The sequence below is a fragment of the Echeneis naucrates genome, chromosome 21, assembly GCF_900963305.1.
Source record: "Echeneis naucrates chromosome 21, fEcheNa1.1, whole genome shotgun sequence".
NCBI lineage: Eukaryota > Metazoa > Chordata > Actinopteri > Carangiformes > Echeneidae > Echeneis > Echeneis naucrates.
The window spans coordinates 5,144,033-5,159,214 of NC_042531.1; the positions used below are offsets into that span (position 1 = coordinate 5,144,033).

Below are 15,182 nucleotides of genomic sequence, written 5' to 3' on the forward strand. Positions count from 1 at the left end.
TAAATCTGCTGACCTGTGTTCTGAAGTGACCAAATTGTTTTCCATCGATCAGTACTTGTTTCATGTTTATAAGCAGAAATCTCTCCATCTAGCGGCCGACTGTTTCATAGATGTCTCCGTTCAGCGCCTCCTGAAAACAATAATTGGATGTGAATTGAAGCCCCAGTGTGCTTCAACTTCCGTGGTTGAGGCTGTTTTTAAAACTATACAGTCAAAACTAGACTTTCTGACTGGGTTTCAAAAACATTTTGCACGGCTACAGACCCACTCCCTATGTAAACACAGTATCAGATAGTAATGCTTATTTTATCTAAGTTCATTCATGACCTTGGAAATAGCAGTTGGCAGTTTCAAGAATAACAACACAGTTTAGGCCAGTTAACTTTGATCAATTTAAACTTCATTTACAATAAATGTTGACAGTACAATCCTTTTTAAAGGTTAAAAACCAACTCAACACAGCAGATTTATTCTTAAAAAGTATGCACAACAATTTTGTGCACTGACATTCATTTATTTTCCCAGACAGCATACATAGTTGAATACAAACTCAGAAATAGCAAGGTTTCAAAAGAATACATTAATAATTGTATGCATGATATTGGTGACCAATGGATTTATTAACCCTACCGATTTAAAATACATTCACATGTCAAACAAAGAGAAAAAAACAAAACAAAACAAAAAGATTTAGTGTGACAAGCCAAGTTGAGGCTTTTGAGCAAAAATGAAAAAAAAAAATGGTTGTTCATAGTAGCCACTTTGAAAGTACGACAATAAAAAAAAAAAAAGTATTGAAAAAATATTCTTGAACGTTGCTGCTTTCAGAAAGTGTCACCTTTTATAAGAGTGATGTATGAGCTATAAACAGCTGAATCAATCTATTTCTGTAAGGTGACACGATGCAGACAGAGGGATAGTCTCAAAAGGGTGTGGCTTTAAAGTAATCCTCCAAAGGAATGAGTGATGTGCCACCAATCCAATCCTGCAGCCAGACCTGGATCAAATCAAGCTTCATAAAGAACCACTTGTGCCCCACTGGCCACTTTGCCATCACAGGATGTCTACAAAAACAAGAGCAACACATTGTCATACCGCATGCACCTATATTTCTTTGTTTTTCCCTCTCTTTGTTTACCTGGAAAACATGGCCTCCTTTGCAAATGCAAGCTCTTCTGGGGCCACCTCCACCATCTTGCCTGTTAGTGTAAGTCGAGCACATCTTGGATCCTCTGGATCATACACCATTTGCCTTGAGACACAGAAGACCATGTTACCATTGTTACACACACAAATACACAGAGTCTTGCCCACGCACTTTTTCCCATAATTTCAGAAACTCACAGTCAAATAATTGAATAAAATGTTGGCTGGGAAAAGTGGGAAATTATCCAGGCCTCCGAAATCTCCGGACTACACGGGAATGGATATTTGCTCATTATAATGGGAAACTGTTCAGAATAAGCACTTCTCCTGTAGTCCTGCAGCCTGCTTTATTATGTAATTTGTTACCCGTGAGCTAAGATGGCCCCTGTCCGAAAATTACCTCACAGTCAGCACTGGGAAAAGGAATTGTTTTCCCCCTTAAGTGTAGAAATACTTGGAATAAAAGGTGGTCCAGATGTTTTTTTTTTTTTGTTTTGTTTTTTTCGCTAGTAAATGAATGTGAGCATCACCTCAATGGGACTTACCTGCAAAATTCCCCCTCTGCCTCTGAGAAGGTGAGGGAAGCATATGGGTTACTTTTCAGGTCTGTAACAGTGTTATCCATTGGAGTCACATAGAAGTAGATAACTCCTGTGCTGTTGTCCAGTGGTCCATCACTGACTGAAAAGATGTTCCCAAAGGGGAGCCCCTTGATCTGTTCAAAAAGCAGGATGTTACCAAAGACATCTAGTTTCACAGCAAGTTCAACAGCTACATTGTTGGTATACTGTAGAATAGAAGTACAGTCAATTGTGGGAAGAGTGTGGTAATGATGTACCATTGTAATGTACATACAGAAATACAACCTTATTGGAAAAAAACAAAAACATAACACTTTAGGCCATCATATAACTCCCATTTTTTATTAATTAAAAATACTAATAATAAATGACTTCAGTATTAGTAAAATCCTGCCAACTGGCTTATAGTTAGGTACAATTTTTCAACATTTCCTGACAGACCAATAGTTTCACCGATAAGACAATATAAAGCAGCAAATGTTGTATTGAGCTTGTAAAATACTTAATCTAATGTTTGTCAGCAGTAAAACAGACAAGCCCAACTATGTTGGTCTGATAAAATGAAATACTCTGCATATCTAAAAGTCTAAAAGCCACTAGTCTATAAATTATACTTCTAAGTTCACAAGTATATCACCTTCAAATCATGACCCAGAAGAACATTTTTTTTAGAACTAATACACAACATATTAATTTAGACACATAAGCTATGATAGTGTGTGTGTGTGTGTACGGGAAAACGCATCATATTTTAATGATAAGACGTTTTAGATGTAAAAGTAACTACAGATAAATGTAAGATGCAACATTCCCCTTGGACATGTAGTGTGAAAGTATGAAATGCATTCATTGGAAATAAGCAATTAAAGTGCAAGTAGCACAACAATGTTAAGTAACTTTGGACCTGAGTGTTTCTGCAGAGGATTTTTAACCTTGTAATACATCTTTAATATATATTAGGATGTCCCACCTGCATTAAGACCCGTCCCCCCAGTGTGTGTGTGTGTGTGACCTTGTCCTGGGTTGAAATAGTGGACAGATGTCCCCAGTCACTGTAGTGGGCTATGTATCTGGCGGTCCTGGCTGTGTCCTGGTGCGGGGGCGGGGAGCCGCCGGCGGACGCCTGCACCTTGTCCAGCCGGTATGAGAACAGACGGGAGGACAGCCGGCCCAGGTCGTCGTCCTCGGGCTTGCCCAGCTCTCCGGGGCTCTCCGCGCTGTCCGCCAGCACGGAGGAGGCCGGGTACGCCTGCTTCCACAGCCCGGCTCCGTCCACCAGCAGCGCCGGGGCCACCTCCTCCGACAGGTCCGCGTCCTCCACCACGTCGTTGGAGGACACCACCCAGGAGACGGAGCTCCTCAGGGTGTAGCCGCGGCACAGGCACACCACATGGGCGAGCAGTGGCAGGGGGAAGCAGCGGGCCTTCATGTCACTGAGCTCCGGGGGGGGGAATGGCCGCCCTCCGCCGCTCACCCTGCTGTTTACAAACTCACGTGCGGGCTCTTCCGTCACACGCGGAAGTCTCTGGGAAGAGCGCGCGCCCCCTCCGGAGCTAGCGAGAAAGTCAATGGTGTCATCTTTCAATTTTTCTGAATAACTGAAGGTATTCAGTCCGGTTTTATTATTTCACATTTCACAGGAAAACATAGTTTTTCTCTCCTTTATGCTTTATCTTTTTTATTTCCAACTCCCAACTGCCACTGACATTTTCAGACTGTTCTAACTATCCATCCATCCATCTATCTATCTATCTATCTGTCTATCTGTCTGTCTGTCTATCTATCTATCTATCTATCTATCTATCTGTCTGTTTGTCTGTCTATCTATCTATCTATCTATCTATCTATCTGTCTGTCTGTCTGTCTATCTATCTATCTATCTATCCATCCATCCATCCATCCATCCATCTACTCTCTTTAAATACATACAGCATGGCCTAATAATTCAGGAATATCTCTGAATCCTGGGGGATTGTACAGACACTGAGCAGGTGTGTCTCATCCTGCAGGATTTGATTCTTGTTTACTTGTCAGTGATCACATGTCAGGTCTGTGTATCCCACAGATGTCGATTCTGTAGATTGCGGCAGTCCTGCTGTATATAATAATCACTTTAAGAGTCAGATCTGGGCGGTTTGTTTTTCTGTCAGATTGCTGACAATCCCTGCAGAAGTATGTCTCACTAATTAAACAACCTTTAAGAAGCTCTGGTGTATACGTCTTAAGTGTTTGAGTTGAAGGCAACCAGACTTCTTTTAGGTTTTAAAAGACGTTTCCCTCATTCAAAAGGCTCCTTCATCAAGGTGAGAGTTTAGGTGACACATTTTGTGCAACTACCATGTCCTGGGTGGCTGAAACAGTGCAGAGAGATGTTTGGCGCTGAAGATTTAAATCATGGGAACTTGATTAAACCTTTATTTGAAAGGTTTCTTTGAATCAACACAAATATTAAATCACTCTGTGAAATGGTTATTAGTACTGCATTAATGAGAATTTTAAACGTGTTTCTCTGATTTCCACGCTTTTTCTTAAATATTGAATGCCCTGTTCTCTGACAGTCAATCAATCTGTTCATGGCTCAGTTCCCTTTCATGGCCAAAACATATCCAGACCTAATAGATGCAGAGTGGCAGCCTAAAGCCGGCTGATAGCGACAACAAACAACTCCATTCTGTCCACACTCCCAACTCACTACATGTATTTGTCCATCATCATGGCAGTGACCAACAGTCTGCTAACATAGATTTGAAAAAGGCTACAATCATTCTCGGTGAAACTGTAGCATTTATAATTAGATCATATGTTAACTGTCATTTCTGAAGTTTTTAGGGCAGCATAATGTTTATATCATAATAACCATCTTACATAACTGACTTAAAGAATTATTATTTTTTTTAGAATATAACATGAAGTATTAACAACAATGAAATGCTGATTTGGTTAAAATATTCAGAAATATTCTTTATTTTAAAGTGGTTGTGGTGGAGAGGGATTATAGTAAACCCTCTTTCAGAATAACATTAACACTTTACAATTAAATACACAAAAACAACAGTCTTACTACATAAATTACCACAGAGTTTTATCACCTTCAGTGTCATCATACATACAACTCATCAACCCCAAAAAAGGCAGTATTAGTCTGCAGCACTGTTCATATTCTTTTTTCTGTACCCTGTATATCCATCACGTATTGTTCTTCTTAGTCCATGGTCTTGTCGCTCCAGGCCATTGATTTCCTCTTTGCTAGTTCCAGCCACGATGGTTTGTTGTCAGACATGGACTGCAACACTGATGGCTGTGTGGGTGACGATGAGGCTGATGAAGGTGCTGTGTTTTTCCGAAGCCATTTGTCCTCACGAGGTCTGTCTGGAACTTTGGTGGGACTCGACTCTGAGGATAAAAAGTTTCATCATACTGCTGCACACAGAGATACTATATACCTATGTTGCATTTGTACTAATGCCATTATGATGAATATAGTCAATAAATAATCAACATACCTTCAGGTTTTCCCGCTTGCCTTACTTCTGGTTTTGTGTCTTTGCTTGTTTTGGCAGGGGGTTCGCTTGACGTCTCCACTTCTGTTTCAGCTTTCTTCAGTTCAACCTGAGAAAACTGAGATTCAGATCATCCTCTCAAGATTGACAGGCAGCGCAAAAATCTCATAGTTTAAAGATGGATCATATTTCAATATTCTACATTGAATCATCAAAGGCCTCATTAAAAGACAAAAGAACAACCACGTGCTGATCCTATAGACAAACCCTGCTGCAAATATCCTGATCAGTGAGCCACAAATGTGCACTGCATTCATTCTGTGGATGAACACGCCTGCAAGCAGTTTATTCATCAATCAAATGCACTTCTTTACTTCTGATCATCAAAGTATCAAGATAATTTGCTGACGATAATCTCACCAGTTTTATCCTTTAACTAGTTCACAATCAGTCATGGAATGAAACACACAAACCCCCTTGGTTCCAGGTGGAGGGGTCCACTCTGCCCGTTTCTCCAAAAACGCAGCCTTCTCGCTCACTGACCCGGACCATATTCGTCTTCTTGAGAGTGATGGACCCTCCGTTTCCTGCACATTGGCTTCTCTTTCCTCTCTTCCTGAGACAGATGCTGGAAGAGGAGCTGACGAGCTGGTGGAAACTGGCACAGGGGGTTTGAGCTGGTTACTGGGATGGAAACCTCTATTGCTCCAACAGGATTGTTGGCCCGAGGAAGGGTGAGATTGGGTGGCGCTTCCTTGTGCAGATTGAGATGAGGTCTCTGTCTCTGTGGAAGAGCGTAAAGGAGACTGCGATGTCCATGGGTTGGTCTGTGCAGGTGGATGAGGCAGACATTGCGAGGCAGAATGAGTTGTATTTGGGTGTGACTGGGATTCATATGTTCGTTTTGACATCTGTTCCTTGGCAGTGTATGACAGAGCAGACGATGCTGTTGATGTCTGCTGATGCTCTGACACCAGCGGTGGTTTGACAGCGTTTGACTGACTGCTACTTTGCGCTGTTTCTACTTTCAGCGTATCAGTCGGCGGCTGACTTGCAGCCTGTCCTGGTGTTGTATTAAGCGGCATCTTTACTGTCCGTGTCTGTATTTGTGCACCAGTCTGTGGCTCTGCTGGATTTATCGGCCGGACCTGTGCTTGTGGTCGAGACCCAGAGTGTATGCCTGTAAACTCTCTGGGGAATCTACTGGTAAAAAGCTGCTGCAGACTTCTGGTCTTTTCCATTGCTAAGCTCATCCAGGACACCTCGGATGAGGCTGCTGGAGGGACAGGCTGGGGCTCCTGAGGCGCTTCTCTGGGGCCTAAGGAGGCTGCCTGGATGTCTGCAGACAGGAGCTCACGTTCGCTTGTAGACATCAGGACATTCTTGACTGGAAGGGAGAAGCCACATGGGGATGGATCTAATGAGTCACACAAATCTGTTAGACATGCTTGGTAGCACAGTTAAAGTTAGTTTGGGTGGCATTTTAATGAGTACAAAGTTCCCTTGTGATCTGTGAAAACCTAATCACCCAAGAGAAATGATTTACAATGTGAACCTTATCTCCTTTCACAACATAATACTGTGAAAATGGGCAAAATGGTTAACCTTATAGGGGACTGAATATCTGTTTGGTGTAATTAAATATAATTTTCTTCATTAAGTGAACCAATGATCTTCACATGATGAAATAATTAACATTTCCCAGAATCTCACCTGTCTCTCGAACATCTCCAGAGGTGGCTGGTGTATTAGAAAAGTTTGATGGCAGCTTCTTAGGCATGTTATCACTTATTTGCTGTCTTTTTTGTTTGTCGTGCTGGTCTCCACAGACTGCTGGCTTAGACAGATGGTTGGAAGTAGCATTAGACCGAAATCTCATTGAAGTAGATGTTGAGCGCAGTTTAATACCAAATGCTGTCACTCCTTCTTCCACCTGGATCTCCTGTGCTTCCACCGCCTCTTCCACCTCCTGGCTGCTGTCCACCTCCTCCCCTGCCACGGTGCCAAGATCAGTGGCTGTATTTTTAGATACTGTCACTGATTCTGTGTTTTTCAGGCTATCCTTCCTGTCCCCTGGAAGGACTGAGCTTTTGGCTGAAGCTCCTTCTTGTTTCAGTCTTCCAGCAGAAACGGGCACCCCTGAAGGCTGCAAGTCTCTGAGATCCCCCTTTTCCCTCAAGCTTGAAAAAGGTCGAGCCTCTGGTCCTCTTATAGTCTTATTCCTGGCTTCAGCTTGTTCCAGCATTCCCACAAAACTGCCCGATCGGCGTCTCTCTCCGTCTCGGTTTTTGGCGGGAGTGATGGAGAAATGGTAGGACTCAGGCCCCAGGGCAGGTCTGTTTATTCCTCTTGCGCTCTCTGTCTCACCTTGAACCTGCTGGTGGCCAGAGGAGGGCGCGGACACCAACACTGAGCCAAAGCTAGAGGAGAGCTGATCTGAGGATGCTTCAGTTGTTCCAGCATTTTTTAGAGTATTCTTCTTATCATGGGACATTATTTGTATCTCAAAATCCCCTCCTCTCCTGTTCTTAAATTCTATAACAGAGCGTGGCCGTTCACTAGAAGTTAGATCCACTGGTCTTTGAGGCTTAACAGGAAGTACCTGTGTGGGCCCGCTCCCTGGAGGATTGTGGTCCTGTTGGGAAAAGCGTAAACTGGATGATTTGGGAGCTGCTTCTGATGTGATTGCTGTCAGAGACTTTGCGGGAAGCTGCTGAGCTGCGACAGGAACATTGGCCTCTTCTTGTTCTGTTTCCGGAGACAAGTTGTCTTGAGCGCCATGCTGCTGATTTTCCTCTTCCACAGACTCAGGATGGTCGATATTGTTCAGGTTGTGCAAGTGAGACTTAGAGTCAGTCTGGAAAAAAAAAATAGCAGGTTAGGAAAGTGAAGCAGGAATACTGTGTATTCTTTGACAGACAGATTTGGTCACTCACTGCAGCGAGTCTTTTCTTGGTGCTGGCCCTCTGGTTTCTGGGCTTGACAGACATACGGTGGCGTGCAGCAGAGGTATCTAAGCAGGGGGTGAACTGAGCTGGAGAGCTGAAGTCAAGGGGGCGCTCCATAACAGAAGAAACAGGGGGGGCAGCAGGGGGTAATGGATGGGCTGGTATCTGAGGCACGTACTTGGTCAATGTGGGTTTCGGGATGGGTGAGAGTGGTCGAGAGGATGGCTGGGAAATGGTCCAAAAGGAAGAAGAAAAGAATAAGCAACATCATTTAGATTTTCAACTGTGGGACTGGATGTAAATTTTCTTTGCAGCCAAATGTGGCTTCTTGCTGGTAGTATGTGGTGAATACAGTTTTGGTAGGCGTTACAAAATAAGGTCATAATACAGCGTCGGAGCAGCAGACTCTGGAGGCCACAATGAGTCACTACCTTAAAGTGACAAACCAGACTGGAGTTAGCTGGTTAGCATGCTGTCCTCTGCTGAAACAAAGGTGTTAAGGTTGGTTGTTCTTGACTTTAAGTAAAAGGTTTTCTTTGAACAGATGAGACTGCCTAAATTCAGTATTTTTCCAAATTGGCAAAAAAACAAGCAATGAACTGAAACATCTTACTCCTCTGTGCTTTCTTGTAAATTAGACCGTATATTTATGATTAATCACCTTGCTGAAGAGTCCTTGTGATGTAGCATCACTTCCAGAGACCTCGAGGGGGCTGTGGGGAAGACTGTCATCCTCTGAGCGGCATCCCAGGTCCTCTGGACGTTTGATTGGCAGAACCAAAGGCGGTGGCCCCAAATGCATCTTCTGCTGCTGAAGCTTCATCTGCAGTACCAGAGCCCAGTTGTGTTTTACCAGAGACATTTGCGAAGCCAGCTTTCCAAAGAAATAAAGTCCAAAATAAGAGAGTGCACCTGTAGAGCTTTGATCTTGCTGTGAACGTTCTCCTGGGATAAGATCCTGGCCGGTTCAGCGTCTTCCAAGACCTGATCAGCCAGAAAGATGCTGTCATGGGACAATGCACGTGATCCCATCGTCCCCTGGGAGCATCTGTGGTCGCAGGAGAGTTCAAGCAGAAACAGGTTGGAGAACGAGACTAAGAAATATGGACAAAAATGGAACTGTGAAGGAAACATTTAAGAGCTTTCCAGTCGACACTCACACCAAATCATCATTTGACCCGAGTCCCTTTCCTGCAGTAATGTCACTTTCCGACTGACTGAGTTTGGTGTCTTCCTCTCCACCTGTTCTCTTGTTCCTCCCGAAGAGACGAGTTTTCAGAGATTTGAGTTTGAATTTTTTACGTCCTGACAGAGACGGAGAAGATCCAGGTCACAGCAGCACACACACACACACACACACACACACACAGAAATAGTGGAAGCACTTTTATAATCTCGTCTCTACGTCAAACAAATTACCGTTTCTAACTGTTCAATCAGTTGACTCCTGCTGTTGGTGATGATTTATCAAAAATATGGTCCATGGTGTGTGCTGGTCACATGGTTCAATGTTATTCCTGATAGTTCATTGCCAGCCTTTGCTTTAGACAAGTATGTCAAAGAATTGCTTTCTCTTAAACCCTTTTTTTTTTTTTTTTAACTTGATAGATAACCTCACCTGGAGTGTCTTCTGTGTTTTCTTCTGTATCTCCAGAGAAAGACTCCATTTGACTGATCTCCAGAGAAAGTGTACAGCAGACAACAGGACGCCTGTGTAAAGATGTGCCACAAAATAAACCTCAGACTTTTGTTACATGGCAAACGCTGCGTAACAAAGCGTGGATCCTCCGGTTGTGTGTGCCCTGTACTCTGAACAACCGTGCACTTACTGTAACAGTGTGATAGCTTAAGGATGTGGCAAAGGGCTTGAGGTTCAAAGGTTTATTGAAATTATCAGGAACAATACAAACTTGGTTGGGTGTGGTGAGGAAACTTGTCGAACAAAACAAAATCAAAGAAGCTTTCAGAGCACAAATTTCATCAGAAAGACATTTAGTGTGGTGTCATAAAGAAAAAGCACTCTACGTAGCTTTTCTTATGCAACGGGCTGCCTGACAAACATCCGGATCGGGTTGATGTGAGATTTGGCGCAGGGAGCTTGCCTCTTTTATTTTATTGACTCTATTTTCTCCTCTGCCCTGGAGATAGCGTTCTATTTGAGATATGCATGCACAATGTTTTCATCCAGTTATGTCTGTGTATCTAAGGAAGTGGAGTCAACAAGAGACTGATTCTGTGAATAGTGGTGGCCTGATATGAATAGCTGTCAGGTTATGAATGAATATGGAAAGTCCACACTGCACCTCTCACCTCACACCTATCAATCAACAAAGTACAAAACAAGCACTCCCTGACCACGCGAACGTATTAAGGCACTCCAACAAAGTAACATGTGATTTCACACTTTAATTATGTAACATGTAAACCTCCTGTCCTACAAATAAATTCCTCCATAGTTAGTAGAATTACCACAGCAAATGAAACCGAAGTGTTCATTAATCAGGCCGTTCCCCAGACATTTGCCATCCAGTGAGCCAAGAAATAGCCCCAACAGAAACAGGATAATCTCTGGGATTATTGACATTACAGCGAGATCCTTGTAAGATTTCACAGCACCATAATCTGCAACAACATCTTAATCATGGCCCCACAGTTCAAAATTCACCTGACATACATGGGAGAAATATTTCTCCTTCTCAGGTGAAAACCTGAAAAAAAAAAACCCAAACAAACCTGATTTTACCCAACGTCCTGCAGCAGCTGTCCTGCTTCTCCTCCTCTTCCTCCTCCTGTTTGCCGTCCTCTCTTTGGCAGAGGTGTCTTGTCTCGGCTGTGTCCCCGTCCTAACGTTCAAACCTCAGGCTTATACCATGCACATCTGCAGAGGGAAGGAAACCAGGGAAGTGGAAGGAGAAAGAAAAGCAGGCAGGGAGAAAGAAAGAAAGAGAGAGAGAGAGAGAGAGAAGGTCACTTTATGACAGGGTAAGCAAATGCACAAAGAGAAAAGAGGACAGAAGAGAATGAGTGGGTGAGCGAGAGAGAGAGAGAGAGAGAGAGAGAGAGAGAGAGAGAGAGAGAGATACTCTATTACATTAGTGGCACACTGTGGCCCTTTGCGCTAAGCTCCTTATAAAACGCTAACCTGATTTTAGGCCCAGAAATGAGAGGAGAGGGAAAAAATAAAGCTCCAGTTGGAAAGAGGACAGGCATATAGGAATTATAGCTCACAGAACTGTTTACATATTACACAGGAAGCCCACTCCATCATGTCATCCCAGAGGGGAGTCTATGCATGTGTGAGTGCAAATATGTGTCTTAGAAAGTGAAATCGATATACTGGTAAAATAACACCAACCAGGGGTTAGCCACGTCCCAGCACTGAAGCTAAATCAGCAAATGTTAGAAATGAATGTTAAAATAATGTTCTACTTTTCTTTTCAGACGTGTAAAAGCAGCATTTTGCGTTTGTGCGTCCACTGTTACACACATCAAAGATTTTCCAGTGTTGTTGTCCTGGTGGCATTTTGGTACAGGTGTTTACCAAAAGCATGACAGCACCTGGACCTACGTGACATCTGCGCCGTTTCTCTTCTGTCCAGGTCAGAAAATATAATCTCCCAAACAGACAGAAAACCCAGCAAATGTATCTCCAGCACAAATGTTTTCATTGCTGCAGCAGTAAAATCAATTTACTGCACGTTCACACAGTATTCAGAGATGGAAACAATATGCATGGAAGCACACCTTATCCAATAATGTGACTGCCTTAGTCCCCTCAGCAGTTATGGTGGTCTCTGGTTCATGTGGTTTCCTGGTGGATTAGATTTTATGCCTCTCAGCCTGGATGAGGACTGTGCATATTGAGATTAAGGCCAATAGATAATCTGGTCACGGCACGGTTCAAATTTACGGGGGTTGCCTGTTCATTCAAATCATTTCCATGAATATTTAATATTTTTTTAATTACTGTTTTTTTTTTTTAAGGAAATGTTTTTGCTATTACATTTTGATAGGATTCTCACTAGGCATATTTTACCCATTAAGTGAAAGACTGTGTTCGGGTCTTTTATGAATGCCAGCAATTCAACAGTCATGTTATCAGTTAATATATAAACACTTTTCAAACCGCTGGACTGCCAGTTATCCCAGAAGATAGTTAACTGGCTTGAAGCAGTGTGTCTGAAGCCGGCAGCTGAAGATACTGAATATGAACAATGGTTGTATATCACAAACCTACACAATAAAGCTCCAGCTGCATGCACTCCAAGCAATGTGAAATGACGTCCGTTTCTATTCACACCAACGAAAACATTTACAGCCTCATCTATGACAGTCAGTGAGCAGGTCAAGTCCATGCGATCGAAAGCCTTGGAGCAGACAAGTAAAGACTTTGAAATGCTATTTTTTCATAAATCAGTGGTGAAAAACTGATCTAAGTTCAAAGTCCACTAACTACCTACATGCACGTGTTGTAAACAATGATAGGCTATGTGGACCAAGACACCCAAATCATCCTTTAATAAGTACAATTTATTCTTTAATCAGACTCCAACACATTTTAGAACCTATTTATTTTGAACTGAATACTTTGCCTGTAAAAGGCAGATGGTGAAAATGCAATAAAAAGATACACAATAAATTCATTTATTAAAATAGCACTTTTAATGTAAAGTACTAATAAAATCTTCCACCAGATGGCAGTATCACACTGTTAAAAAGCCCCTTCACCCTGGACCATGATGAAGAATCCACATTAGACGTAGAATATAAGAAACAAATAGTTGTTGGACAGGTATGAGACGAACTATATGCAAGAGTGAAGGCAAACCCATCAACACAGCAGACGTGTATGAGCGTTTTGAAGGCAGGTAAGTAAGTAAAGTCCCTCAAGTTATACGATTAAAAAAAAGGTAGTTGAAGCTTCAGGACTCTCATAGTGCTTTTGTGTGTTTGGTGTGAAAAATGTCTACAGTCGTTTCCTGGCAGTGTCTGAGGTCATAGTCACAGTATCCAACGGAGAACCGGCCCTGTGGGATCATGAAGACCTTTTATCGCCACTCTCAGACATTCAGCACTGCAAATTTGGCTTAAGCATCAATCATCAGAGCTCACCTTCGGTCTCTTAAAATAATCCAGCCCCCTGCCTATCTTTATGATCCAACCATTGTCGAACCTAAAAATGAGATTAGGTCTAGATTACTGCCACAAAATAAACCCACATTTATGGAAAATGTTTCATCACTGTAAAACTGACACATCACAGCGGACATCTTTTAATGTTTAAAAATAATAAAGACGTCCTGTTTTAATAAGACAGCTCGAATATTATTTGTCTCTGAAGCTGCTGTACCTGATCTCCCTGTCATGGATGGTGGAGGAGTACTGCAGATCGAGAGTCACTCCCTGGTCACTCAGACTCTCTTTCAGCTCAGCCAACGCGCTGCTCTGTTGGCTGCTGTCTGCCTGCAAAACAACAAAAGCACTGACTAAACTCTAGAGACCAACCACACGCTGCCACCTGCTTCGTTTAGATAACCTACCTCATCCTGCGAAGTGAGGAGATGGATCATTTTCACCTTACAGGGCGCTTTCAGCAGCATCTCACAGAAACGCACAAAGTTGTATAACTGTGGTGGAGAAGAATGGAGAGGGACATGTCTGACATGTTAGAGTATGTTTGGTACAGCTTTATGAAGAGATTCAAATTCTAAGTGTTAAGTTTATTAATTGTCAAAGAGCATTATTCACAGTTAAAGTGAAAAGGTTAAGTAAATTCAACATCATTCATATAACTGATTCATCCGCTCTTTCAAGTTTCAAGGGTTTAAGAGCTGTTATCTGGCTGTTGTATTCAGTCATAAGATCTCTCCATGCTTGTGATGAGTCATCTTTAAAAAAAAAAAAAACAAAACAGAAGCCAAATGCAGATTGAAATGAAGGCAAAGATCTGACCTGGTGTGTGTGTCGTATGTATGGATCCTCCACCCAGACCTCTGTGAGAACGCTGCTGATGTATGCTTTGAACAGAGCCTCGTAGCTGTAACCGGTGGCATCCTCCGATATCCTTATCTGCTCGTGGTACTTCCCCTCTGAGAGGGAGGGAACGAGGAAAACGAAAATGAAAAGCCTCCACCCTCCAACATACTGGACATTCACACATGCCCTCATCCACCACCAACCATGTTTAGACTGCTGAAGCTGTTTTTTATTTTGTTGTTGTGTGCAAGTTTGCAATTGAACCAATATTGTTGAATAACATGTTGATTGTTTGCCCGTTCGAATCATTTGAAGGAGCTAAAATCGTTTCAAGTGTGGCATGAAAGTCAAACTCCAGACGCTTCATGGGCATCACCATTACATGAAGGAGGACAGTCATCCGCTTCTGTCTCTGTCTCTGTCTTTGTGTTAAACCCAGGATTAGTCCTGATGGATGATAACTACCTTCCTTCATCTGGTTGACGTGGACCTTGATTTGCTCGGCTCTGTCCATGTAGCCCTTTATCTTGTCTCTGTAGTGTCCTTTCTTGGACTCCTCCTTCACAGCTGTACACACCACACAGACAGGAAGATCAAGTTATGGCGCATGTCGGTCATTTAACACTGCTGTGTCGGTGCATGTCACATCGGACAGAGACCTTTCAGGGCGTCCAGGAGCAGCTGGATGCCCTCCTGGTAGCAGACCAGAGACTCCTGGAAGCGGCCGGCCTGGTCCAGCTCCACCGCCCGCTTCAGGACGGAAATGGCGGACGTCTCCATCCCTGACACCTGATTTTGAGCCATCGGCCAGTCAACAGCTGCGTTTTAAAGGACTTTAGAAAAACTACAGTGAAGTCATGCCTGAAGAGTGTCATGAAGAAACGACAGTTTGTCTTCCTCTCTTCCTGTCGGCTGCGCGGGTGCGCCACAAAAATAACTCCGGGAGGAACGTAACGCTACATCAATGGAATTTAGACAATAGATCTTTCCAATATAAAATGAAAACACTTTGAAATCAATCTCATTGTATA

At 42.9% G+C, this 15,182-nt stretch overlaps 3 protein-coding genes across 5 annotated transcripts; all 3 read right to left on the reverse strand.

The window, feature by feature from the left end:
* Positions 1-377: 377 nt before the first annotated feature.
* On the reverse strand, positions 378-3,230 carry creg2 (cellular repressor of E1A-stimulated genes 2). Its single transcript, XM_029530696.1, has 4 exons — positions 2,740-3,230; positions 1,692-1,861; positions 1,139-1,252; positions 378-1,064 (listed from the first exon to the last, which is right to left on the reverse strand). The coding sequence occupies exons 1-4, from the start codon at positions 3,154-3,156 to the stop codon at positions 923-925; spliced, it is 843 nt and encodes a 280-aa protein (XP_029386556.1). The 5' UTR covers positions 3,157-3,230; the 3' UTR covers positions 378-922.
* A 1,673-nt stretch (positions 3,231-4,903) lies between these two features.
* cracdla (cracd like a) lies at positions 4,904-9,862 on the reverse strand. The gene is made up of 10 exons (XM_029530757.1): positions 9,794-9,862; positions 9,336-9,480; positions 9,088-9,223; positions 8,837-8,998; positions 8,164-8,400; positions 6,941-8,084; positions 6,342-6,614; positions 5,701-5,885; positions 5,231-5,336; positions 4,904-5,120 (listed from the first exon to the last, which is right to left on the reverse strand). The coding sequence occupies exons 1-10, from the start codon at positions 9,840-9,842 to the stop codon at positions 4,930-4,932; spliced, it is 2,628 nt and encodes an 875-aa protein (XP_029386617.1). The 5' UTR covers positions 9,843-9,862; the 3' UTR covers positions 4,904-4,929.
* A 2,871-nt stretch (positions 9,863-12,733) lies between these two features.
* On the reverse strand, positions 12,734-15,061 carry mitd1 (MIT, microtubule interacting and transport, domain containing 1). 3 transcript variants are annotated; one of them, XM_029530802.1, is made up of 7 exons: positions 14,811-15,061; positions 14,617-14,718; positions 14,128-14,264; positions 13,716-13,802; positions 13,526-13,638; positions 13,288-13,348; positions 12,734-13,202 (listed from the first exon to the last, which is right to left on the reverse strand). In XM_029530802.1, the coding sequence occupies exons 1-7, from the start codon at positions 14,953-14,955 to the stop codon at positions 13,107-13,109; spliced, it is 741 nt and encodes a 246-aa protein (XP_029386662.1). In that variant the 5' UTR covers positions 14,956-15,061; the 3' UTR covers positions 12,734-13,106. The 3 variants fall into 3 exon arrangements, with proteins under 3 accessions (XP_029386662.1, XP_029386663.1, XP_029386664.1); XM_029530803.1 differs by having other exon boundaries at positions 13,526-13,634; positions 13,712-13,802; XM_029530804.1 differs by lacking the exon at positions 13,716-13,802.
* Between the last annotated feature and the right edge of the window lie 121 nt (positions 15,062-15,182).